This window comes from Papio anubis, chromosome 16, assembly GCF_008728515.1.
Source record: "Papio anubis isolate 15944 chromosome 16, Panubis1.0, whole genome shotgun sequence".
Lineage (NCBI taxonomy): Eukaryota > Metazoa > Chordata > Mammalia > Primates > Cercopithecidae > Papio > Papio anubis.
The window spans coordinates 72,406,451-72,434,380 of record NC_044991.1 but is presented as its reverse complement, the minus strand read 5'-3'; the positions used below and the strand labels follow the sequence as shown (position 1 = coordinate 72,434,380).

Sequence of the window (27,930 nt, the reverse complement as noted above, 5' to 3'; positions counted from 1 at the left end):
CTTGCCATATATTTTCTCTTCAGTTTGGATAGAAATACTGCCTTTGGGTACATCTTTCTGTACACTCTTTTCTTCATGGTTAGGTTGTCTTTCTTCTGTGCTTGAAGATTGGTATGATCCTTTATGTACCTTCCGGCCATGCTCTTGATCTTGATTGAGATTTTTTGTCTGGTGTTGATTCTTGTTATATACTAGGAGCTCATCTTGGGTAGTAAAAATGTCTTTGTATCCATGTTGGAGTCTGTGTTGATGTGCAGGACGGAGTGAAGTTTGTAGTGTACTTGAATGTTCCTCTCTCACTTCAAACACATTTTGGTAATGCCCTTTATTTCGATGAGAATTTTGAGTCTCACGTTGTTGTTTGTTTTGTTGTTTGTTAGCTACTAGCTCTTCAGTTTGGAGAACATAATTGGTTTGGGATCCACCTTGTGTTCTACCTTTTTGTGCACCAGAGGCTGAAGCTTGTTCTTTACTTAGTCCACGAAACCATAGCCTTTCTTCTGTGTTTGAATATTGACGGAATATTCCCTTTCCAGATGGGCTATTCCCCTGATCTTGAGAAGGATTTTGTGTCCCATGATGAACTTGGCCTCCTTTACGATGTATAACTATCAGATGAAAATGACGTTTTGGTTTAACACGGCCTCTGCCTTTTTGTTTATAATTGAGCAGTCTTTGACTTCTACCTAGATGTTGTTCTGATTTTGTCGTTTTATGTTGGGCATTCAAATAATATTGCTGACTTTTTCGGGTCCGGTCATGATCATTGGCATCTACATGATATGTGTGTTGAATAGAAAAACTGCCTTTGGATTCAGTATGTTGTTTGTCTTTTTGTCCAGAATAGTGCTGGCTCCTATGTCTATGTGGAAATCGGGAAGATCCACTTGATAATTGGCCTTTTGATCCACCTGGTAATTAATAATAGAAATATATGCATTCATTATCTCCAAAGCTCTCTTGCAACTCTTACCTCCCACCTTTTCCCAACAAATTACTGATATTTCCAAAAGCCTACAGCGTTGGGTGGAGAAAAATCAATTCTCATCAAGGAGAAGAATCTGTGCCTGAACAGGTTACTGTTTGCACCCTGAATACCCTTAGAGGCCATTCTTTCTGAGTAGCTTTCCCAAGGCTTACCCTCTCCACTCACCTTTTTGTCCCATCACAGCTGCTTGCTTCTCCAAGATAAGGAGCAGGGAAAGGACAAAGAGGATGATGGACTTCATCTTGCTTGAAAAATCTTGTCTGAGAACTGAATGGATCTCTTCATTTATATGTTCCTTGAGTGGGTGTGCCATGGGTGGAGCTGAAATGTCAAAAGGCACTGCCCTTTCATAGCTTATTAGTAAATGCCCACTTCCTCGCCACTGCTCAGTGGGGGATAATGTCAAAGTCCCCAGGGACTTAGCATGGGGACATAATGTCAAAGGCAATTTTTTTTTGCTTCCAGAATCCCCAGCAAAATTTTATCTGTCCTTGTATATCATCAAGCCAGATCGCTTGCATTACACAGAAGACATTCAGTCCGGAGTAGGAAGGAGACTAGCTTCAGGTTACAAAAGTAACTGGTGGCTGACTATGCCTTCATATTCTAAATGGGTTTCCTTTCTGATGCCATCACTTAAATACTCAATTTAGGTATAACTCTGTACTTCATCTTGTTTTAAAATAATCCTGAGATATATTCTGTTTTACTTGAAAAGGAGCAGTCATAGAAGTAGAATGACACAGAAGAGAAAGAAACTTTATGGAAGGCAAAGAAAAAAAGTTTCAACAAATAAATGAGACACACCAATGTCAAATGTATCTGTGAAGTTCATCACAATAAAGACTGACATGTGTCAAAAGCTTTCTAATGTCACTCACTGCTAGTAATGTTAACGAGAGATGAATACGCTTGTGTTGAGTTGTCAGTTGAAGGATGGAGTCCAGCTGAAACCATCTCAAGAAGTCTGATTTCATGGTAGAATGACAGTTGAGGCTGTATCTGGAGGGTGAGGCAAGCTTCAGAGATTTTTTGAAAGGATGAGAAAAATTTAACATGTTTTTATGATGATAGGAACAACTGTTGGAAAAAGAAGTAAGAATGTTGGTTTCCAAATTGGATTATTTGATGATATCTACCTAAACGGCAAAATATATTTTTTAAATAAAATCATTTCATACTTCTGTAACAAACTGCTGCACCCTCCAACAGACTGTGAGAAATATTTGCTACCTTCAATGGATTAAATAATGTATTGAGAGTGGAGCTAAAGCTAAAATTTTTACCTTGGGTGGAAGCATAGGATTTTTTTGCTTTTGTTTTGTTGTGGTGTGTTGTTTTGTTTTGTTTTTTGCAATTGTGAAAACTTCCTGAAAAATCCAAGGAAGGTTTTTTTACTTTGACTGAAAAAGTACTTGTTATGAGCAGACCACAGGAGAAGCAGCAACATTTGAACAGTGACCCTGTATGCATTCAGAACACTGTGGAGGGTAGTTCTGGAGAAAGGATGGCTTGAAAACTTATTTTCAATTATTCTCTCTTAAAATCCTAACCTTCCTGTAAGCAATGCTATATGGAAGGGGAGAAGGGAAAGGCCAGCCATAGAGAAAAATACTATGCCATCAAACACAAAGCATGTGAGCTACATGGTTTCTCTATGAGCCACTCTGAGATCTTACCAGTTTTATCTGTTTGCCCTAAGGGCAGTAAGTATTTGCTTATGGCAGGGACCCCAAAAGAGAAGAGTAAAGTTTTCCTGGACACAAATTTATTGCTGTACCTGCTAATCACTATAATCTTCCTTACACTTCCCTTAAGGAAATACCAGGAACTGTTCTGTTGCAAGATTACCAGAACAAAGTAGAGTCTGAAATATTAATCTTACTTATGGATCAAAAACAAAACTTTCAACTAATCTAGTGTCCAAAAGATACAGATAAAACAAATGTGCACAAGATATGCAAAAACAAAGCAGGAAAATGCAAACCGGGCATAACATGTGATTATGATACTCATATCATGATTGGGTTTAATGAAATTTGAAAAAAAAGCATTTCAAAATAAAAAATAAATCTATTGATAAAGATGAAAGCAGAAATCGGTAATTTGGAAAGCAGAAACATGGTATAGTGCTGCATACATCTTAGATGTGGTATCATGATTGGGAAAATATCAAATGATTAAAAAACAAGGAAAAAATAGTAGAATATTTTAAAGTTCACCAAGTAGGAGAGAGGCCACTGAACTTGACACAACTTATATGCCCCTGTGGCAGCAGAGTGGCTATATGTCCACACTGAGTACCTGAGAAATAGCCCTGTAACACCCTCTCCCTCCACAGACACATCCGTGGCCTGCCCAGTGGCCCTGTGCTCCCAATAAGAGCTTGAGAAACAGACTCACAAGCTCCCTTGCTGGACATGACACCACGCTGGTCCAACTGCCAAAAGCCCATTTCCCAAACCTGAGAAACAGCCCATGGGCCACCCCTAGTGGGCATACCCAAGCCAGCTGAGCAGCTATGTGGTCATGTCCCAGGTCTGAGAAACAGTCTCACAGACTGCCTCTTGTGGTCACACCTGAAGGACAACCAAGAAGCTCCGTGCCTGCACCCTAAGCCTACAAAACGTCTTCTTGGGCCACCCCTTACAGAAATGCTCAAAGCCTAGCCACGCAGCCATTCAGCTGTGTCAAGTGCCTGAGAAACAGCCCTCTTTCCTCTCTTACCCCCTTCCTCTTATAGGCCATCCAATCAGCCTTACACCCACATCTTGGGCCTGAGAAAAAGCCCAGTAGACTGACCCTGGTAGACATGTCTTCAGACCAGTTGAGCTTCTGTACTTCCATGTCCTGAGACCAAGAAACAGCTTCACAGGCCACCCCTCGCCTGTAGTCACGCACACTGACTGAATAAACATGCGCCCATACTTCCAGCCAGGATAACAGCACTCTGGCCCCAACGCCATTGAGTCATACCTTAATTGAATCACCTACCACGTGGATGCACACACCCCTGACCTGAGAATTAGCACTGGAACCACAGCACTGGCAAAGCCATGCCACTGTAGCAGCATACTCTCTCAACTAGGGCGCTGAGAAACTCTCAATTGGCACAAGTGTGGATTATAGGTGAAGAAACTATGTGGAAATAATACTGCTACATACACCTACAACAAAACCCAACAAACCCAAATGAACTAATACCTAAAGATCCATTCATAAAAATAAGCTTTCACTTATGAAATCTACTCCATAAAATTGGAAGAGGCAACTTTTCCATCAGATGCATAAAATAATAGCAGAAAAGTTCTTGCATCTTGGGAGAGAGATAGAAATCCAGGTCCAGGAAGCTATAAGAACCCGAAATAATTCAACCTAAACAGGTTCTCTCCAAGGCACATTTTAATTGCATTGCTAAAAGTCAAAGACAAAGATTTTTAAAAGCAGCAAGATAAAAATGTCAAGTCACATATATGGTAATTCCCATTTGACTAACAGAATTTCTCAGCAGAAACCTTACAGGCCAGGAAAGAATGGTATAATATACTCAAATTACCAAAAGAAAAAAATTATCAGCCAGGAACATCACACTCAGCAAAGATATCCTTCAGAAATGAAGGAGAAATAAAATCTTTCAGAGAGAACAAAAAATTAAGGGAGGAGGGTGGCAGAACAAGATGGTGGAATACAAGGCTCCAATGATCCCCTCCGCCCCCAACAAGGTCGCCAATTTAACAAGTATCTGCAGAGAAAGAGCACCTTTATAAGAACCGAAAAATCAGGTGAGCACTCACAGTGACTGATTTTAACTTTATGTCACTGAAAGAGGCACTGAAGGGGTAGGAAAAACACTTGTATCATGATGCCACCCCTCCTTCATCTCCCGGTTGCAGGTATAGGGCACAGAGCATTTCTGTGCACGGGGCGAGAGAAAGCACAGCAATTATAAGTTAAAAAGTGGCACGAATGAAGTTAAAGTAGAGAGTCTTTATTAGTTTTCTTTCTCGTTCGTTTGTTTATGGAAGCAGTGTTAAGTTGTTATCAGTTTAAATAATGGGTTATAAGACAGTATTTGTGAAGTGCGAGTCTTCCAACTGTGTTCTTCTTAGTCAAGATTGTATGGCTATTTGGAATCCCTTGAAATTCCAAATGAATGTTAGAACCCGCTTTTCCATTTCTACAAGAAAGCCATAAAATTTTTTATGAGAATTGCATTGATTTGGGCCTGGTGCAGTGGCTGTAATCCTAGCACTTTGGGAGGCCGAGGCAGGTGGATTGCCTGAGCTCAGAAGTTCGAGACCAACTTGGGCAACACGGTGAAACCCCTTCTCTAGTAAAATACAAAAAATTAGCTGGGCATGGCAGTGTGCGCCTGTAATGCCAGCTACTCGGGAGGCTGAGACAGGAGAATCGCTTGAACCTGGGAGGCGGAGGTTGCAGTGAGCTGAGATCGTGCCACTGCACTCCAGCCTGGGCGACAGAGCAAGACTCCGTCTCAAAAAAAAAAAAAAAAAAAAGAGAATTGCAGTGATTTGATGATCACTTTGGGTAGCGTGCCATCTTAACAATATTAAGTCCCCCATTTCACAAATACAGGATCTACATCCATTTATTTAGGTCTTTACTTTCTTGGGAAAATGTTTTGTAGCCTTTAGTGTATAAGACTTACATGTCATAGGTAATTTATATTTCTAAGCATTTTGTTTTTTATGACATTCTAAATAGAATTGTTTACTGAATTTTAATTTCGAATTTTTCATTATCAATGTATAGAAATACAACCGATTGTTATCTTTTAATCATGGATTCAGCAACATTGGTGATTTCGTTTGTTAGGTCCCATGGTTTCTTAGTTGATGCTTTGGAAATTTTTGCATATGTATTGTCTGCTAGTGAAGGTAGTTTCCCTGTTCCTTTATTTTTTTAATTTTATTTTTCTGTAAGTTGTTGGGGTACAGGTGATATTTGGTTGTATGAGTTAAGTTCTTTAGTGGAGATTTGTGAGAACCTGGTGCACCCATCACTCGAGCAGTATACACTGCACCATATTAGTTGTCTTTTTTTCCCTCGCCCCCCCTCCCACTCTTCCCCCCAAGTCCCCAAAGTCCACTGTATCATTCTTATTCCTTTGTGTCCTCATAGGTTAGCTCCCACATATCAATGAGAACATACGATGTTTAATTTTCCATTCCTGAGTTACTTCACTTGGAATAATAATCTCTAATCTCATCCAGATCATTGAAATAGCTGTTAATTCATTCCTTTCTATGGCTGAGTAGTAGTCCATCATATATACATATATGGGCAACACGAGATATATATATATATATATTCTATGATATGTGCTGCCCATATATATTCTGTGAATATATATATTCATATATATGATATATAAATATAAACATATATAATGTTTATATATACATATATAAAATATATATATAAAATAGGTTCTCTCCATTTTAATTGCATTGCTAAAGTCAAAGACAAAGACAAAGAAAGATATATATAATTCTATGATACATGTTGCCCATATATATATATTCTATGAATATATACGTAGATAAAACAGATTCTCTCCAAGTCACATTTTAATTGCACTGCTAAAGTCAAAGACGAAGATTTTATACATATATACACATACACATATATATACGTATACATATAACTCTGAGATATATATATGTGTGTGTGTGTATATATATATATATCAGAGTTTCTTTATCTACTCATTGATTGATAGGCATTTGGGTTGGTTCCAGGATTTTGCTATTGTGAATTGTGCTGCTATAAACATGCATGTGAAGTATCTTTTTTGAATAATAACTTCTTTTCCTCTAGGTAGTTACCCAGTAGTGGGATTGCTGGATCAAATGGTAGTTCTACTTTTAGTTATTTAAGGAATCTCCACACTGTTTTCCATAGCAGCTGTACTAGTTTACATTCCCACCAGCAGTGTAGAAGTGTTCCCTGATCGCCACATCCACATCAACATCTACAGTTTTTCGATTCTTCGATTATGGCCATTCTTGTAGGAGTAAGGTGGTATTGCATTGTGGTTTTGATTTGCATTTCCCTGATCATTAGTGATGTTGAGCATTTTTTCATATGTTTGTTGGCCATTTGTATATATTCTTTTAAGGATTGTCTGTTCATGTCCTTAGCCTACTTTTTGATGGGAATGATTGTTTTTTCTTACTGATTTGTTTGAGTTCGTTGTAGATTCTGGATATTAGTCCTTTGTCAGATGTATAGAATGTGAAGACTTTCTCCCACTCTGTGGGTTGTCCATTTACTCTACTGACTGTTCCTTTTGCCATGCAAAAGCCCTTTAGTTTAATTAGGTCCCAGTTATTTATCTTCGTTTTTATTGCAATTGCTTTTTGCCTTTTGGTCATGAAATCCTTGCCTAAGCCAATGTTTAGAAGGATTTTTCCAATGTTATCTTCTAGAATTTTTATAGTTTCAGGTCTTAGGTTTAAGTCTTTAATCTGTCTTGAGTTGATTTTTGTATAAAGTGTGAGAATGAGGATCTCGTTTCATTCTCCTACATGTGGCTAGCCAATTATCCCAGCACCGTTTGTTGAAAAGGGAGTTGTTTTTCCCCACTTTCTGTTTTCATTTGCTTTGCCAAAGATCAGTTAGCTATAAGCATTTGGGTTTATTTCTGGGTTCTCTATTCTGTTCAATTGGTCTATGTGCCTATTTTTATACCAGTGCCACACTGTTTGGGTGACTATGGCCTTATAGTATAGTTTGAAATAAGGTAGTGTGATGCCTCCAGATTTGTTCTTTTTGCTTAGTCTTGCTTTGGCTATGTGGGCTCTTTTTTGGTTCCATGTGAATTTTAGAATTGTTTTTTCTAAATCTGTGAAGAATGATGGTAGTATTTTGATGGAGATTACCTTGAATTTGTAGATTGCTTTTGTCAGTATGGTCATTTTCACAATATTAGTTGTACTCATCCATGAGCATGGGATGTGTTTTGCATTTGTTTGTGTTGTCTATGATTTTTTTAAGCAGTGCTTTGTAGTTTTCCTTGTAGAGGCCTTTCAACTCCTTTGTCAGGTGTACTCCTAAGTATTTTATTTTATTTTATTTTTGCAGCTATTGTAAAAGGGGTTGAGTTCTTAAATTGATTCTCTGCTTGGTCACTGTTGGTGTATAGAAGAGGTACTAGTTTGAATACATTAATCTTGTATCTGGAAACTTCGCTGAATTCCTTTATCAGTTCTAGGGGCTTTCTGGAGGAGTCCTTAGGGTTTTCAAGGTAAAAAGTCATATCATCAGCAAACAGGAACAGTTTGACTCCCTCTTTACCAGTTTGGATGCCTTTTATCTCTTTCTCTTGTCGGATTGCTCTGGCTAAGACTTCCAGTACTGCGTTAAAGAGGAGTGGTAAGAGTGGGCATCTTTGTCTTGTTCCCATTTTCAGGGTGAATGCCTTCAACTTTTCCCCATTCAGTATTATGTTGGCTGTGGGTTTGTCATAGACAGCTTTTATTACATTAAGGTATGACCCTTGTATGCCGATTTTACTGAGAGTTTTGATCATAAAGGGATGCTGGATTTTGTCGAATGCTTTTTCTGCAACTGTTGAGATGATCATGTGATTTTTGTTTTTGATTCCGCTTATGTGGTGAATCACATTTATTGACTTGCTTATGTTAAACCATCCCTGCATCGCTGGTATGAAACTCACTTGATCATGGTGGATTATCTTTTTGATATGTTATTGGATTCAGTTAGCTAGTGTTTTGTTAAGGGTTTTAGCATCTATGTTCATCAAAGATATCGGTCTGTAGTTTTCTTTTTCGGTTGTGTCCTTTCCTGGTTTTGGTATTAGGCTGATGCTGGCTTCATAGAATGAATTAGGGTGGGTTCTTTCTTTCTCTATCTTGTGGAATAGTGTCAAAAGGATTGGTACCAGTTCTTCTTTGAATGTCTGGTAGAATTCTGCTGTGAATCTGTCTGGTCCTGAACTTTTTTTGTTGGTAATTTTTAAATTACCCTATCAATCTGGCTGCTTGTTATTGGTCTGTTCAGGGTATCTAATTCTTTCTGATTTAAGCTAGGAGGGTTGTATTTTTTCCAGGAATTTATCCATCTCTTCTAGGTTTTCCAGTTTATGTGCTTAAAGGTGTTTATAATAACCTTGAATGATCTTCTGTATTTCAGTGGTGTCAGTTGTAATATCTCCTGTTTCATTTCTCAGTGAAGTTATTTGGATTTTCTCTCTTCTTTTCTTTCTTAATCTTGCTAATGATCTATCAATCTTACTTATCTTTTCAAAGAACCAGCATTTTGTTTCATTTATCTTTGTTACTGTTTTTTGTTTGTTTGTTTGTGTCAATTTCATTTAGTTCTGCTCTGATCTTGGTTATTTCCTTTCTTCTGCTGGGTTTAGGTTTGACTTGTTCTTGACCTTAGATTGTCTATTTGTGCTCTTTCAGACTTTTTGATGTAGGCATTTAGGACTATGGACTTTCCTCTTAGCACTGTCTTTGCTGTATCCCAGAGGTTTTGATCGGTTCTATCGTTATTGTCATTCAGTTCGAATAATTTTTTAACTTGCATTTTAATTTTGTTTTTGACCCACCCCCCACCCCCCCATTTTTTAAATTTGGATGCCTTTCATTTCTTTTCCTTGCTTGCTTTCTATGGCTAAAACTCCAAGTACAATGTGAATAGAAATGGCAATAGCTGCATCCCTGTCTGTCTTGTTTCTGATCTTAAGGAAAAACTTTTAGCTTTTTAGCATTGAGTTTAATATTGGTTGTGGGTTTTTTTTTTTTTTTTAGATAAATACCCTGTGTCATATTTTAAAAGGTTATTGTACTCTGTCTTTTTTTTCTTTTTTTAGGTTAAAAGAGATATCAGAAGCAATTGAGGGACTAGGAAGTGAGTCCTCTAGGGATAAGGAGGCATTGCACCGGATATTTTTTTAAAATGATTTTTTAGCAGTGTCATCTGTCTCATTAACAGTCGTTTTTTTCTTAGAAGTCTCTGCTTTAATATTTAAAATGACATGATTTCTTGTTTTTTGTTTTTGTTTTTGTTTTGTTTTTTTGTTTTTTGTTTTTTGTTTTTTGTTTTTTTTGACAGAGTCTCGCTCTGTCGCCCAGGCTGGAGTGCAGTGGCGCAATCTCGGCTCACTGCAAGCTCCGCCTCCCAGATTCATACCATTCTCCTGCCCCAGCCTCCTCAGTAGCTGGGATTACAGGCGCCCGCCACCACGCCCGGCTAATTTTTTTTGTATTTTTTAGTACAGACAGGGTTTCACCGTGTTAGCCAGGATGGTCTCATCTCCTGACCCTTGATCCGCCCGCCTCGGCCTCCCAAAGTGCTGGGATTACGGGCGTGAGACACCGCGCCCGGCCGATTTCTTGTTTTCTTATAAATGCATGCTGCTAATAAACCCATCATATATTTTCACTATGTCATCTATAGGCACTTTTTCTGCAGGTTCAACAATGTCATTTTTATTGTTTTGAGACTGCATTCTAAGTGTGACCCATCACATGCAGTCGGGACGGTATTTCCTACTTGTGACTTCATGTTAACCCTCAAAAATTTTAGGATTTTGGAATATTTTGGATCTGAATTTTTTGGATTAGGGATTCTCAACCTGTACTCACAAATATTGCCATAATCAGCCTTTCTCAATCAAATCAATACCATTTACTGGAGCTATAAAAAGAAAAAAAAAGAAAAAAAAAGAAAAATCTTTCATCCTGCAGTGAAAGATTTCTGTAAGGAAAACTACAAAACACTCATGAATGAAACGGTAGATGACCCAATGAAATGGAAAAACATCCTATGCTCAAGGACTGGAAGAATTAATATTGTCAAAATGCCAATACTGCCCAAAGCAATCTCCGGATCCATTGCAACGTCTATCAAATGTCATTCCTCACAGAATCAGAAAAAAAAAAAAAAAAAAAAAAAAAAAAAAATCCTAAAATGTATATGGAACCAAAAAAGAGCCTAAATTGTCAAAGCACTCCTAAGCAAAAATAACAAAACTGGAGACATCACCTTACCAGACCTCAAATTATACTACAAGGGTATAGTAACCAAAATATCATGGTTCTGGTATACAAAGAGCCACATAGATCAGTAGAACAGAATAGAGAATCCAGAAATAAAGTCATATATCTACAGCCAACTGATCTTTGACAAAGTCAATTAAAATGGACACGTGGGGAAGGACATCCTTTTCATTAAATGGTGCTAGGAAAACTAAATTGCCATATGTGGAATAATGAAATTGGACCCCTGTCTCTATCCATATACAAACGTCAACTCAAGAAGGATTACAGACTTAAATGTAAGACCTGAAACTATAAAAATCCTAGAAGAAAACTTAAGTAAAATCTCGGCATTGGTCTAGGCTAAGAGTTCGTACCTCATAAGCACAAGAAACAAGACCAAAAATAGACAAATGGGACTTAATTAAACTAAAAATCTTCTTTACAGCAAAAGAAACAATCAACAAGTAAACAGACAACCTGAAGGGCGGGAGAAAATATTTGTAAACTCTACCTCCAACAGAGGACTGATATCAGAATTTATAGTGTATGCAAAAAACTCACCAACAACAAAAATCAAATATTTCCTTAAAAACTGGGCAATGGACATGAATATACATTTTTCAAAAGAAGACATACAGATGGCCAACAAGCATCTGAAATAATGCTCAACATCACTAATCATCAGAAAAATGCAAATTAAAACCACAAGAAGATATCATCTTACACTAGTCAGAATGGCTATTATTAAAAAGTAACAAAATAACAAGATGTTGTGAGGATGCAAAGAAAAAAGAATGCTTATACATTGTTGGAGGGAATGTACATTAGTATAAGCTCAATGGAAAACAATTTGGTGATTTCTCGAAGAACTAAAAATAGCACTACCATTTGATTCAGCAGTCTCAATACTAGGTATTTACCCAAAGTGAAATAAATTATTATATCAAATAGATACCTGCACTTACGTGATTATTGCAGCAGTGTTCACAATAGCAAAGAGATGTAATTAACCTAAGTGTCCATCAGCAGAGGACTGGATAAAGAAAATGGTTTTATATATATATATATATATGGAATATATGTATATGGAATATATATATGGAATACATATGGAATAGGTATATGGAATGTATATATGGAATATACATATTGAATAGGTATATGGAATATACATATGGAATATCTATATATGGAATATGTAGATGAATATATATGGAATGTATTTATGGAATATATATGGAGAATATATATGGAATATAGATATGGAATACAGATATGGAATATAGATATATGGAATATGTATGGATTATATAGATATGAAATATGTAGATGAATATATATATGGAATATATATGGAATATATATATGGAATACTGTTTAGCCCTAAGTAAGAATGAAGTCATTTCTTTTACAGCAACATAGATGGAACTGGAGGCCATTATCTTAAGTAAACCACTCAGAAACAGAAAGTCAAGTACTACATATTCTCACTTACAAGTGAGAGCTAAGTAATATGGACACAGAGTGTGAACTAATAGACACTGGAGACTCAGAATCATGGAAGGATGGGAGGAAGGAAAGGAGTGAGAAATTACTGAGTTCTTTGTACATTATTTGGAAGGTGGTTACACTAAAAGCCCATACTTCACCACTGTGCAATGTATCAATGCCACAAAACTGTACTTGTACCCCTTAAATTTATACAAATTTAAAAGGAATTCAACCCAAGGCTTACAACAATTCAAGGAGTGTTTTATTAAGAATAACAAGTGAAGCTCAGCGAAAAGAGACAGTTTTGTGATGTGTAACTTGTTCTTTTCCCATATTTTTGTCCAGCTGTGTGGTATCCTGGAAAGTCAGTAGTCTTGCACTGCAATAGTTGTGAAAACCAGCAGCCTAGCAGTCACTGAAGGAGAGAAGGATTTCCTCTTTCTGCCTTCAAAATCTTCATCCCTAGGAAATTATCACAAATTTACCCATGTGCCAACTCTTTTAAAAAGCTTTTTTTCTTAAAACATACATTTATCTCATGTAACTCAGAGTGTGGTCTGTGTGGCCAATGCTATCCCAGAGGCAATTATTTTATGTGTATAAATGTAATTGGTACAAGTACAGTTTTGTTAATGGATATATTATATAGTAGTGAAGTCTGGTGTTTTAGTGAAACCATCACTTGAATAATGTACATTGTACTTATTAAGTAATTCTTCATCCCTCTGTCATCCACCCTCTCACCCTTCCAAGTCATCAGTATCTATTATAGCACACTCTATGTCCATGTGTAGACATTATTTAGTTACCACTTATAAGTGAGAACACGCAGTTTTTGACTTTCTGTTTCTGAGTTCTTTCACTGAAAATAATGGCCTCCAGTTCTATCCATGTTGCTGTAAAGGACATGATTTCATTCTGGGGAAGTTTTTTGACCTCATAGCTACTTCAGACGCAAGACTAACTAGAGCTAAAAAGAGCATGACCAAAAAACAAAAACTGAAAACGTAGGAAATGAGGTGTCCAGTGTGTCTTGAAACTCTTTGTGTTACTTTTGGGAATTTAAACGGCTATACCCATGTGTAGCATTGTATGTTTTCCCCAGTGCTGTGGACATGCTCAGGAAAGGCCTAAGAATGCCCTAATAGTTACCTCTGGCTGAATTCTATGCTCTGTGTGAGTAGGAAGTGAAGTCCAAAGTAGAGTTGTAAACTGCTTGCTGCAACAATGAATATATGCCTCATCATATACACACACAACCCCTTGGAAAAGTCCAGGTGAATTACATAATTTAAGATCACTGCTGTCCACTCATTACCTGACTAGTAAGCTAACAAAACAAAGACTTTAGTGGCTGCACATGACACGTAATGTAGACTTCACAAAATTAGTCCAAGAAGGTTACCAAGTGAGTAATCAGCAATGAAAACCTCACAAACAAATGGTGAAGAGATAATCTGTTTCCAAAGCTGCAAATTATATTAGGTAAAAAGTCCAGTTTTATTTAAAAATTATGAGACATGCAAAGAAACAGGAAATATTGCCCATATACAGAAAAGAGGGAAAACAATAAATAGAAATATTCCTTTAAGGCTGGGCGCAGTGGCTCACACCTGTAATCCCAGCACTTTGGGAGGCCGAGGCGGGTGGATCACGAGGTCAGGAGATCGAGACCATCCTGGCTAACATGGTGAACCCTGTGTCTACTAAAAATACAAACAATTATCCGGGCATGGTGGCAGGTGCCTGTAGTCCCAGTTAGTCGGGCGGCTGAGGCAAGAGAATGGCTTGAACCCGGGAGGCAGAGCTTGCAGTGAGCCAAGATCACGCCACTGCACTCCAGCCTGGGCGACAGTGCAAGATTCTGTCTCAAAAAAAAAAAAAAAAATGTTCCTCTAGGAGCCCCAGACAATGGCCTAGTGGACAAAGACATCAGCTAGTATACTCAACAAACTAAAGGAAATCATGGACAAAAAGACTAAAGAAAAGTATGAAAATCATATCTCACAATGCTGAAATAATTCAAGATAAGTGATGAAGTTGTAAAGTACAATCGCTGAGATAGAAATTCACCAGAGGGGCTCACCAGCAGGTAGGAATGGACAGAAGAAAAACCCGACGTAAGTATAGATCAGTTGAGATTATACACTCTGAGGAACAGTAAAAAAAAAGAAAAAAAGAAAAAAAGAAAAAAATGAACAGAGTTTCAAAGACTTATGGAGCATAATCTAGTGTAAAAACGTATGCATAATGGGGATTTCAGAAGAAAGAGAGAATGGCACAGGACATTTGAAGATATAATGGCTAAAAACATTTTGATTTTGCTTAACACTATTAATCTCCACATCTAAGAAGCTCAATGAATGCCAAGTAAGAAAAAATCTAAGAGATCCACACCTAGACAATTTATAATCAAAATATCAATGACAAAGATGACTAATCAATAAGCTTAGCAGATTACTTCTCATGAAAACCATTCAAGCCAGAAGATAGTGAGAGAATATGCCAAAAGTGGTGAAAGAAATATTTGTCCAGCAAGAATTCTATATCGTGGCAAATCTATCTTTAAAGTCAGGGAAAAATTAAGATACTCCCAGATATATAAATACTTCAAGTTCATCACCATTAGACTTGCCATACATAAAATACTCATTGACCTGATGGTATATAAAGAAAACCCTTAAGAATACATACCACCCCAAAATATTATTAGAGCTAATAAATGAATTCAGGAAGGTGGAAGGTGGAAGACATAATGTCAATGTATTAAGCATATGAAATTGCATGTGCATTATGAAAAAACCCATTTACAATAGCCTCAGAAGAATGAAACAGATAGTAGTTCACTTAAGCAAAAAAATGGCAACACCTGTACACTGGAAAACAACAAATCATTGTTCAAAAACATTAAAAAAAAAAGACAGAGAGAGCCATTCCTTGTTTGTGAATCGAAGACTTGATATTACTAGGCTGGCTGTTTTCCATATTTGATCTATAAATTCAATAGAATTCTTATAAAATTCCAGATGACTTTTTGCAGAAATTGACATGTTAATCCTAAAATTCATGTGTAAATACAAGACACCCAGAATAGCTATTGACTAATAATTAAATTAGATCATTAAAATAATTTTTAAATGCTTACAATTATTTTAATATAATCTCTTGAGATCAACAACACATTGCTAGCCAGGAGCAGTGGCTCATGCCTGTAATCCCAGCATTTTGGGAGGCTGAGGCAGGTGGATCACTTGAGGTCAGGAGTTCGAGAGCAGCCTGCCCAACATGGTGAAACCCCGTCTCTACTAAAAATACAAAAATTAGCCAGGCATGGTGGTGCATGACTGTAATCTCAGCTACTCGGGAGACTGAGGCAGGAGAATTGCTCGAACCCAGGAGGCGGAGGTTGCAGTGAGCCGAGATCGTGCCATTGCACTCCAGCCAGAATGACAGAGCAAGATTCTGTCTCAAAAAAAAAAAAAAAAGAAATGATGTGCAATTTCATTAGTCCTCAGGAAAAATACAAATCAAAACCACAACATGATACCACTTCACACCTTTTGCAATAACTATAATCTTAAAAAACACGCAATAGCAAGTATTGATGAGGATGTAGAGAAACAGCAACATTCAGACATTGCTGGTGGGACTATAAAATGGTAGAGTCATTGTAGAAAACAGTGTGTCAGTTTCTTCAAGAGTTAAACAGTGTTGCCATGTGACCCCAAAATTCCACTTCCATGATAATACCAAAGAGAACTGAAAATGTATTCACACAAAAATTTGCACATGAATGTCCATAGCAGCATTATCAATAATTAGTAACAACAAGAGCATCTTGGAAGAAAGGAACCTTGATCTGTACCTTGCATGGAATGCAAATATTAATCAATTGGAACCATAAACCTTAACATAGATGCTAAACCTATGCAGCTTCTAGGGAAAGATATCACAAACAGAACATTTTTGCAGGCTTGGAAAGGGCAAAAGTTCTTAGACACAGTAATATCCAATTTAAAAGGGAAAATAGATATATTTGATTCTGTCACACTTTAAAACTTCTACTCCTCTGAATACACCATCGGTAAGAAAATGAAAAAGAAAAAAAAAAAAAAACCCAAACCACGCACTGGGAAAAAATTTCACTCCTAGGTATTTACCACAGATAATTAAAAATACATGTTATTGTGTCTTGTACAGGGATTTATGTGATATCTTAATTCACTATCGCTCAGTTGGGAACACCAAATGTTCATGTACCAGCAGATAAATGGAAGAACAAATATGGAGACTCAATGTAATATTATTCAACAATACAAAGAATGAACTGCTGATACATACAAAAACAATGAATCTCAAACATTGAATAACAGTCAGACACAAAAGGTAATGTTATCATATGATTTCATTATGTAAGGATTAAAAACAAGCAAGTTATTAGTTTCTATGTCAGTGTAAGATTTGCGCCTGAAGGGCTTCGAGTGAATTTGAAAGGGGCATAAGGCAAGATGAATGTTCTATATGCTCATCTAGGTGTTGGGCAACCATGTGTATGTGTTTGTCAATCTCATTCAAACAGATATATAAGATCTGTGCATTTCTTTATATGAGTTTTACCTCTATTTCAAAGAACATATAAGAAAAGATTGTTTTGTTATTATTATTTCCAAATTTGTTGTCATTCTGGCACTTTTCCCTGAGCACTTTGGCTGTGATCATCTCACTGAACACATCTAAGCATCTTTATGCGATGGTTATTATATCCCCTCATTAAGAGGCAGGAGGTCAGTATCAGAGATCCTGTGACCCAAGACTATGCAAGTGGTGGGAACCAAAGTTCATGCTAATTGTACCACAGCACACAGCATTTATGACTCTGGCTCTTTTGCTTGTTTACATGTCAGTTTATTTTTCCCTCCCCCATGCAATCAGCAACATGTCAGGGAAACTGTTTAATGTATTTCTGTCCATACATAGAGGAGAGAATCTGTTCAGCAGACTGTAGCAGGTATTTCTAGCTTCCCTGATGCTAAGGCCCCTAAGCCCATTATAACCTCTCCTTTCTAACTGCTGGGCTGGGAAAATAAACCAGGTGACTGAGCACAAGGTCTCTATTCTCTTGGAAAGGTAGCAGTGAAGAGAGACAGAGTTCTCATGCCACTATGACAAAGTCTCTAATCACACACCTACAGGCGACATGAAGACATTAAGACCTGATGGAGACTCTTTCTCTCTCTCTTTCTCTCTCTTTTTTTCTTTCTTTCTCTCTCTTTCTTTCTTTCTTTTTCTTTCTTTCTTTCTTTCTTCTCTCTCCTTTCTTTCCTTTCTTTCTCTTTCTTTTCTTCTTTCTCCTTCCTTCCTCTCTTTCTGCCTTCCTTTCTTCCTCCCTCCCTCCCTTCCTCCCTCTCTTTCTCTCTCTCTTTCTCTCTTTCATTCGTTCTTTCTTTCATTCTGTCTTTCTTTCTTCTTTCTCTTTCTTCCATCAGGAAACAGTACTTTTATTGTACATGTGAGACAAACAAAACAACAACAAATGCTTTGCCAGAGTCATACAGCCAAAGAAGTAGAACTAAAAGGAAAATTTATGGTAAGCAATTGCTAATTCTCTACAATTTCTTCTTCACCAAGCTATTGCAGCACAGGGGCCATTCAGCTGTGTATGCGTGTGCTGCATGTGTGTGAGAAGTGGAGATGGGTACCTGTGGGCCCACAGCACACCCATATACATATTTCTTGGCTGATCTATACTAATCCTTAACAATGACATACTTGGTAGATTTTATGACTTAATACACACATAACTGGATGCCTGGCTGTGGTGATGGACAATCATAGCTACACCTACTCTTTTGGCTCTTTTGATGAAGCTGACCCTCTGACTTTCAACCTGTTGGCTAGCTTAGGGAATGATTCACTTGTCCTGGAAGACGTCATGGCTCTTTATAAACTTATGGCTCCTTGGTTGTTGGTATGTGGGGCCCAGGCTAACCCAACTCTGGGCCTATATGATCCATGATTTTGAGGGTGGGCAACAGTGCCAATATCTGCTCCAAGTAGGCCTGTGTCGTTCTGAAGCATTCATATCCATCTGACCTATTCTGGCCCTACCAAATTTACTGCAGCAATGGGCCTCATTAGACACCGTCTTTAAGATCTTACTGACCTCCTTTCTTTCTTTTTCCTTCCTTTCTTCTTTCCTTCCTTCCTTCCTTTTCTTCCTTCCTTCCGTCCCTCTTTCCTTTCTTTTCCTTCCTTCCTTCTTTCCTCTCTCTTTCTTTCTTTCTCTTTCTTTCTTTCTCTCTCTCCTTTCTTTCTTTTCTTTTCTCTCTCTCCTTTCCTTCCTTTCTTTCTTTTCTTTCTTTCTTTCTTTCTTTCTTTCTTTCTTTCTTTCTTTCTTTCTTTCTTTCTTTCTTTCTTTCTTTCTTTCTTTCTTTCTTTCTTTCTTTCGTCTACAATATTGAGTCAGTAAGTACTATGAAGATTGCTGTGTCAAACTTTTCCATGTTGCAGATGTGGGACTTAAGCTTGCAGGAAAGAACAGATTTAGGTAAAGTTATACAGGTTATTGTGGCAGACTTGGAACTAGAATCCAAATCTCTTATTCTTAGTCTTGTGATTTTCTCACTCCCCTATTTTGGCCTCTTCTCCTGGAGGTTTGGCTTTCTCTGGAAACTTTTTTAAAATAGAGGGGGAAAAGACAGTATAGGCAGCAGAATTTCCATTATGAAGACACCACCTGCCTCAATATTTCTTTGACTGGTGCTCTGGTCTTTCCATCCACAGGTGACATTTTAACCCACTTGCTGTTACTGAAGTTGTGCAGATTTAACATATCACCTTTGGTGTAATTGCATCTCAATGGATGCTGTAGGGGTAAGACATTCTTAAGCTAAGTGAAGGGATGTGCTACTGTGGAATTGATCACCAGCAGATCAGAGACTTTCCCAGGGCCTGTTGCAATACATTTCCTCTTGTCTTTCTTGGATATTTTTAGTTCCTGGGGTCTGATTAGTACCAGGGTCATGAGAGCCTTTAGTGTTGGCCTCAGGTGGTAGACATGTGACTGGCAGACTAACAGCACCCTATTTTTAGTGTTGGTTTCTATCAATACATCTAGAAATGTGGCTTTGATTACTATTCTCCCTAGTGCTTCAAAAATATCCCTTTATTTTCTTTCAAAACCATTTATATTAGAAATGCCCTCAACCCCTTGAGCAACTAGGAATCCAGAGAAAACAGGAGTCAAAAGCAGATGAAGCAGAAAATGATCTCTTTATTGGAAGTTTGAAGGGGCTTCAGGTTGAGAAAGCCTAATTCAAGGAAGCACGGGCAGGTGGTGTCATCCATGGACCAAGAATCTGAAACTACATGGGAGTGTGCATCTCAGAAACATCACAGAATTCACTGAGGTCAAGTGATACCTAGAGAGAAAGAAGAGAATCAATGATGTGAGTACAGTAAAAAGTGAAGGGTGGGGATGGTAGCTGGGCCCCCTGTCCCCTTCAGCTCCAATTGTACCAGCCCTCTATTACTAGGATACCAGGCCACTAGTTGCCAGCCGGGGCCACTGTTTCTGCTGCTTGCCCTCTCTTCAAGTACAGTGTTACTTATTGCAAAGAGGCAGGGAAGCACCATTACCCCTCTCAGGGCTTCAATTTTCTTCTCCTGATGTTGCAAACATCTAATTGGCCCATGAGATCCCTCACCATCTCTTGTGTCTCCCTTTCCATCTCCTCTTTCACAACATGAACAGGGATCTTTCTACTTATCTCTTTCCTGTATTCTGAGAGGGAGGACTGCTAGTCTTTGGGCTTGTCGTCTCTGAAGGAGCATAGATGAACCCTAACAGGGATGCAAGAACATTCATTGGTGCGCAGAAAGAAAATATTAACTGCTATAATCCTTTATACTATATAGGAAATAAATTGAGGTTTACTAACCTAAAGTATAAGAACTGACAAGAGTATACCATAAACTTATAAATACACATATGTAGTCAGTACAGGTTCAAAAAACCTTTAGGAGGTAGGCATACACACAAAAAAATTATTGAAGAATATTCAATTAAGGATAGGAATTCTAGGACCTCATGATAGGCCAAACATCCTTCTGTGCCACTACCAGACCCTCTCCTCACCAGGGAATTGTGAGGCTCATCTTCCTAACACTTGTTATACAGCACTTCTATTGGTGTGAACAATGGTTATCAATCCTACAAAAGTCCTGGAGAGTCCCCAACAATTCTAAACATTGGGAGAGGTATCTCCTCTATTTGCTAAAAAAAAAAAAAATTACCTTGATATTGATCCATCCTTTCACATGGTTACTGAATGGTAGGTTTATGTAGATAATGGATTTCTGTCGTAGTTATGACGTTGTACCAAATGATGATTACCGTCACCTTCATGCTCTAAAATTACAAGATCCAGTGCCCCATGAGATCCATGTTGGTGCCTGACTTTTTGTTCATGACTGAGTAGGTCTTGTTCTCTATTTGTAGATTGGCGAGACTCTCCGTTTGCATTTTCACCATGCCGTGACTGTTGCTTAGGATTTGGTGCCTGGATTTGAGATTTGCCTGCTATTAGGTTTTCAGTTTGGCTATAAATACTGCTTTGGGATACATCTTTCTGAACACCATTTTCTCCATAGTGGAGTCGTCTTTCTTCTGTACTTGAAGATTGGTATGATATTTTATTTGCCTTTTGGCTATGCTCTTGCTCTGACTGGGAATAGTTATCTGTTTTTGAGATTTGCCATGTGCTTTCTTCAGTTTGCTATAGCTGCTGCTTTGGGATACATCTTTCTGGACACCATTTTCTCCATAGTGGAGTCGTCTTTCTTCTGTACTTGAAGATTGGTATGATATTTTATTTGCCTTTTGGCTATGCTCTTGCTCTTGACTGGGAATTGTTACCTGTTTTTGAGACTTGCCATGTGCTTTCTCTTCAGTTTGGCTATAGCTACTGCTTTGGGATACATCTTTCTGAACACCATTTTCTCCCATAGTGCGGAGAGCTCTGCTCCTTCTGTACTTCTGAAGATTGGTATGATATTTTATTTGCCTTTGGCTGTGCTCTCTTGTTTCGACTGGGAATTGTTACCTGTTTTTGAGATTTGCCATATGCCTTCTCTTCAGTTTGCCTATAAATACTGCTTTGTGATACATCTTTCTGGACACCATTTTCTCCATGTGAGCTGCCTTTCTTCTGGTACTTGAAGATTGGTATGATATTTTATTTGCCTTTTGGCTATGCTCTTGCTCTTGACTGGGAATTGTTATCTGTTTTTGAGACTTGCCACGTGGTTTCTCTTCAGTTTGCCTACAAATACTGCTTTGGGATACATCTTTCTGGACACCATTTTCTCCATAGGAGCCGCTTCTTTCTGTAATTGAAGATTGGTGGCATTTTATTTGCCTTTTTGGCTATGCCTTTCCTGTTCTTGACTGGGGAATACATTCGTTTTTGACTTTGCTATGTGCTTTTCTCTTCTCGGTTTGGCTATAGCTACTGCTTTGGGGATTTATGATTCTTTTCTGACAATCTATTTTCTCCATAGTGGAGTCGTCTTTCTTCTGTACTTGAAGATTGGTACATGATATTTTATTTGCTCTTTTTGGCTGTGTTTTGTTTGACTGGAATTATGCCACCTGTTTTTGAGATTTTGCCTCTGTGCCTTCTCTCTTCTTCAGTTTGGCTATAGCTACTGCTTTGATACATCTTTTCTTGACTATTTTCTCCATAGTGGAGTCGCTTCTTTTCTTCTGTACTTGGTTGTTAGAGAGGCCGGAGGCTCTCCGCCATGCTCTTTGATCTTGATTGAGATTTTTTGTCTGGTGTTGATTCTTGTTATATACTAGGAGCTCATCTTGGGTAGTAAAAATGTCTTTGTATCCATGTTGGAGTTTGTGTTGATGTGCAGGACGGAGTGAAGTTTGTAGTTTACTTGAATGTTCCTCTCTCACATCAACCACATTTTGGTAATGCCCTTTATTTCGATGAGAATTTTGAGTCTCACGTTGTTGTTTGTTAGCTACTAGCTCTTCAGTTTGGAGAACATAATTGGTTTGGGATCCACCTTGTGTTCTACCTTTTTGTGCACCAGAGGCTGAAGCTTGTTCTTTACTTAGTCCACGAACCCGTAGCCTTTCTTCTGTGTTTGAATATTGACTGGATATTCCCTTTCCAGATGGGCTATTCCCCTGATCTTGAGAAGGATTTTGTGTCCCATGATGAACTTGGCCTCCTTTATGATGTATAACTATCACATGAAAATGACCTTTTGATTTAGCACTGTCTCTGCCTTCTAGTTTATAATTGAGCAGTTCTTTACTTCCACGTAGGTGTTGTTCTGATTTTGTCGTTTTATGTTGGGCATCTGAATAATATTGCTGACTTTTTCGGGTCCGGTCATGATCATTGGCATCTACATGATATGTGTGTTGAATAGAAAAACTGCCTTTGGATTCAGTATGTTGTTTGTCTTTTTGTCCAGAATAGTGCTGGCCCTTTTGTCTTTGTGGAAATTGGGAAGATCCACTTGGTAACTGGCCTTTTGATCCACCTGGTAATTGATAATAGAAGTGTATGCTTTCATTATCTCCAAAGCTCCCTTGCAACTCTTACCTCCCACCTTTTCCCAACAAATTATTGATGTTTCTAGAAAAGCTGAAGCTTTGGGTGGAGAAAATCAATTCTCTTCAACAAGAAGAATCTGTGCCCAAACAGGTTACTGTTTGCACTCCAAATAATCTAAGAGGCTATTCTGTCTGAGCAGCTTTCCCCAAGGCTTACCCTCTCCACTCACCTTTTTGTCCCATCACAGCTGCTTGCCTCTCCAAGATGAGGAGCAGGGAAAGTACGAAGATGATGTTGGGCTTCATCTTGCTTGGAAAGCCTTGTCTGAGAGCTGAGTGGACCTTGTCATTTATATCTTCCTTGAGTGAAGGTGCCATGGGTGGAGCTTAAATTACAAAAGGCACTGCCTTTTCTTAGTTTATCAGTAAATGCCAACTTCCTCACCCCTGCTGAGTGTGGGACAAAGTCAATGTCCCCAGCAACATAATGTCAAAGGCATTTTCCTTCTTCTGGAAGCCTCAGCAAATTTTTATCAGTCCTTGTTGATCATCATGCCAGATCACTTGCATTTTACGGAATTTTAGACGAAAGTAGGAAAGAGATTAGCTTCAGGCTACAAAAGTAATTGGTTTCTGAGAATGCCTTTATATTCTAAATGTGAGTTTGCCTTCATGATGTAATAAATTAAATATTCTATTTTAGATAGAACGCCATACTTCCTTTTGTTTTAAAAATGATCTTGAGACACGATCTATTTTACCTAAGAGTGAGCAATCATAGAAGTCCAATGACATAGAAGATAAGGAAACATTATGGAATCCAAAGAAAGAAATTTTAAACAAGTAAATGGGGCACGCCAATGTCAAATATGTCTGTCAAGTTCAACACAGTAAAGACTGACATGTATCCAAAGTTTTTCTTAGTTGTTGCTAGTAACTTTAATGAGAGATGAATACAATTATGTTGGGTTGTCAGTTGAAGGATTGAGACCAGCTGCAACCTTCTCAGGAAGTCTGAATTCATGGTGGAATGAGAGCTGAGGCTCTATCTGGAGGGGGAGGTAAGCTCCAGATATGTTTTCAAAGGATGAGAGAATTTTAACATGTTTTCCTGGTGATAGGAACAACTGTTGGAAAAAAAGTAAAAATGCTGGTTTCTAAATTGGGTTCTTTTCATGAAATCTACCTAAATAGCAGAATTTTTTTTTTTTTTTAGTTAAAAGAAGTTTCTACTTCAGTAATAAACAGCTAAATCCCCACACAGGCTGTGAGAAATATTTGCCACCATCAATGAATTGAATAATGTATTGTGAGTGGACATGAAGCTAAAATTCCCACCTTTGGTAGAAGCAAAGATTTTTTCCAATTGTGATGACATCCTGAAAAGTTTAAAGAAACTTTCTTTACTTTGAGTCATAGACTTTGTTATAAGCAGATCACAGGGGAAGAAAGAAGAAAGCATCCCAACAGTGTTCCTGTGTACATTCAAAACACCTTGGAGGGTACTTCTGGGGAAAGGATAGCTTGAAAACTTATTTTCAATTATTCTAGCTTAAAATTTTAACCTTCCTGTAGGCAATGCTTTACGGAAGGGGTAAAGGGAAAGGCCAACCACAGAAAAAAGCACTATGCTATCAAACATAAATCATGTGAGCTGCATGGTTTCTCTATGAACCACTCTGAGATCTTACCAAATTTATCTGTTTGCCTCAAGGGCAGTAAGTAGTTCCTTATTGCAGAAACTCCAACAGAGTAGGGTGTTATTGTCCTGAACTAAAATTGATTACTGTGTCTGCTAACCACTGTAATCTTCCTCACACTTCCCTTAAGAAAATACCAGAAACTGTTCTGTTCCAAGCTTACTGATACAAAATAGAGTCTGAAATATTAGCTTTACTTATGGATCAAGAACAAAACTTTCATCTCATCTAGTGTCCAAAAGATGCAGATAAAACAAAGGAGCGCAATATTTGCAAAAACAAAGCAGGAAAATGCAATCCAAGCATAATATGTGATTATTATATTCATATTAGAATTGAATTCAATGAAATGTGGAAAAAACAATTTCCAAATGATAAAGGAATGTATTGATAAAGTTGAAATCAGAAATCAGTGATTTGGAAAGCATAAAAATGGTATGGTTATGCATACATCTTAGATATGGAATCATGATGGGGAAAAGATTAAGTGATCAAATGATTTGCCCTGTTGGACAAATTTTTAAAAAAGCAAAAATATTAAAGTGCACTAAACTGGCACAAAAATCAGAAAGTTTTGTACTCATAGGAAAAGAAGAAAACAGGAGGATTTAAATGTATTTTGCTCAATTCTATGGGAAATCACTTTACAACTTAGAAAATATTCCAATATAGTTATTTTGGGGAAATGGGCAGAAAAACCTGGTAGAGTAGGACTCCCCAGAGATTATACCCTCCAAAACATGAAATTTAATAATTATCCACATGTGATAATACTTTCTCAAAAGCTAAACAGGCCAGATGAGATATTACAGAACCTGATTATAGCATAATAATTAAAAATACACATTGAAGAGGATATGAAAGACAATTTCATTTCCTGCATCACCCCTAACCCAATCACAAGCAGCACAGTGCAGAGAGAGCTACTTTCTTTCGGGGGAAGGGAATGAAGTAAGGCTTGGACTTTTTCATAGAACCCAATACTAGTCACATAATAGTAAAATTCAGCACTGGGAGGACACCCATGGTGACTCTGGGTGAGTACCTGTGGCCTAAGCAGCAAGACCGGCCCCAGCAGCAGAGAGGAACACATAGTTCCTGTGAGATAGACTTGTATTCTTACCTGCACCACTGGCAGCCAACTACAGCAGCCTTGGATTATGAATAACCAACATAGATAGGCAGGTATCAGTGAGGAGGAGTTGGGAATGCAGTCCATCATTGTGCCAGCCTCTGCAGCCATGGGTTAGGGCCTGGTGCAGAACTGGCCATGGTGGTCCTGGGTTTATGACATCTCCTTGTGCTGCAGTGACTGAAACAGTCACAGACTTACAAACCCAGAACTGATGATCTGCCTAGAATTTCTGGACAGAGTTGAGGGACATTCTCAGACAAAGCCAACTTGGAGTAAGTAGCTACCTTAAATTCAATATCTGCATTCAAGTACCTACCTGCAATTCAGTAAGTACCTTCTTCTTCAATGTGCAGACATCAATGCACAATCACAAGGATCAAGAACAATTGGGGAAAACTGATAACACCAAATTAACAAAATAAGGCACCAAATGAACAAAATAAGATACCATTGATTGGCCCAAAGACATGGAGATGTATGACCTGCCTGAAAAAGAATTTAAAAGGCTGTTCTAATGGAGCTCAAAGAACTTTGATACAATACAGATAAATAATTAAATGAAATGATGAAAACAATAAGCGACTAGAAAGAGAGATGTAACAAAGGGCAAAAATGATAACAAAATATCTAATGTTAATATGGGAGATGAAGAATGCAATGAATAAAATGAAAACTGCAATAGAGTGCATTAACACCAGAAATGATCAAGCAAAAGGAATAATCTGTGAGCTTGAATACAGGTTACTTGACAATATATACTCAGAAAAGGAAAAAAGAAGAAAGAATAGAATGAAGGAAACTTATGAGATGTATGGAATAGCATTAAGTGAGCAAAGGGACAATTTACTGGTATTCAAGAGAAGTTACAGAAATATAAATGGAAAAGTAAAGAAAACTTATTAAATAAGTAATAACAGAAAACTTTCCAAATCTGAAGAGTTCATATATATATATACACACACACATATATATATATATACCCATATATATACATATATGCATATTTTATATATATACCCATATATATACATATATGCATATTTTTTTATATATATATGTAGTCAAAGTTCAGGATGTCAACAGTCACCAATCACATTCAATTCAAAAAAGACTAGACATATAATAATCAAATTGTGAAAGATCAAAGACAAAGAAATGATCCTGAAGCAGCAAAAGAAAAGAAGCAAATAAAATACAAAACAGTTCCAATACACTTCACATCAGACCTTTTTTTTCTTTTTCAACTGTCATTTTACATTCGGGGGCAAGTGTGCAAGTTTGTTACCTGGGCATATTGCATGATGCTGAAGCTTAGGGTATGAATTTTCCTGTCATTCTGATACTGAGCCTAATACCCAACATTTAGTTTTTCAACCTTTGTCCCCTTTCCCTCCCTTCTTCTCTCCTCTAGTAGTCTTCAATGCCTATTATTTCCATCTTTATGTTCATGAGTATCTGACATTTAGCTCCCCTCTATAACTGAAAACATGTGGTATATAGTTTTCTCTTCCTGCATTAATCCACTTAGGATAATGGCCTCCCACTGCATCCATGTTGTTGCAAATATATGATTTTATTTATTTATTATGACTGTGTAGTATTCCATGGTGTATATACACCACATTTTCTTTATCCAGTCCAGCATTGATGGGCACCTAAGTTGATTCCATGTTTTTGCTAGTATGAATAGTGCTGCAATCAAATCATATTTCTCAAGGGGAACATTAAAGATTAGAGGAAAGTGGAATAATATTATCAAAGGAATAAAAAAAAAGAAAACCATCCAAGCATACTATACTCAGCAAAGCTGTTCTTCAGAAATGACAGAGAAATGAAAACTTTCCCAGACGTGAAAAGGTGAGGAGGTATGTCACCATCAGACCTAATTTTATAAGAAATGCTAAAGGAGTTCTTTAAGGTGAAAGAAAAGGATGCTAATGAGTAATATAAAATAATCTAAAAGTATAGAACTCACTAATAAAAGTAATTACACAGTCAAATTC

The 27,930-nt window shown here is 37.6% G+C and overlaps 2 protein-coding genes across 2 annotated transcripts in view; both read right to left on the bottom strand.

Moving 5' to 3' along the window:
* Window positions 1-5,305, bottom strand: part of SEMG2 (semenogelin II) — a 7,735-nt gene extending 2,430 nt beyond the window's left edge. The window contains exons 1-2 of the mRNA XM_031656031.1: window positions 1,154-5,305; window positions 6-911 (exon numbers count right to left, since the gene is read on the bottom strand). Of these exons, the coding sequence (XP_031511891.1) occupies window positions 6-911; window positions 1,154-1,301 (1,054 nt within the window). The 5' untranslated portion in view covers window positions 1,302-5,305. The remainder of the gene's footprint in view (window positions 1-5; window positions 912-1,153) is intronic.
* Window positions 5,306-19,766: 14,461 nt separating this feature from the next.
* Window positions 19,767-26,895, bottom strand: SEMG1 (semenogelin I). The gene is given in 7 exon segments (XM_031656785.1): window positions 19,767-21,238; window positions 21,241-21,517; window positions 21,519-21,706; window positions 21,709-22,054; window positions 22,056-22,304; window positions 22,307-23,079; window positions 23,323-26,895. Coding segments are annotated over 7 exon segments (2,367 nt in total). The 5' UTR covers window positions 23,471-26,895; the 3' UTR covers window positions 19,767-20,852.
* Between the last annotated feature and the right edge of the window lie 1,035 nt (window positions 26,896-27,930).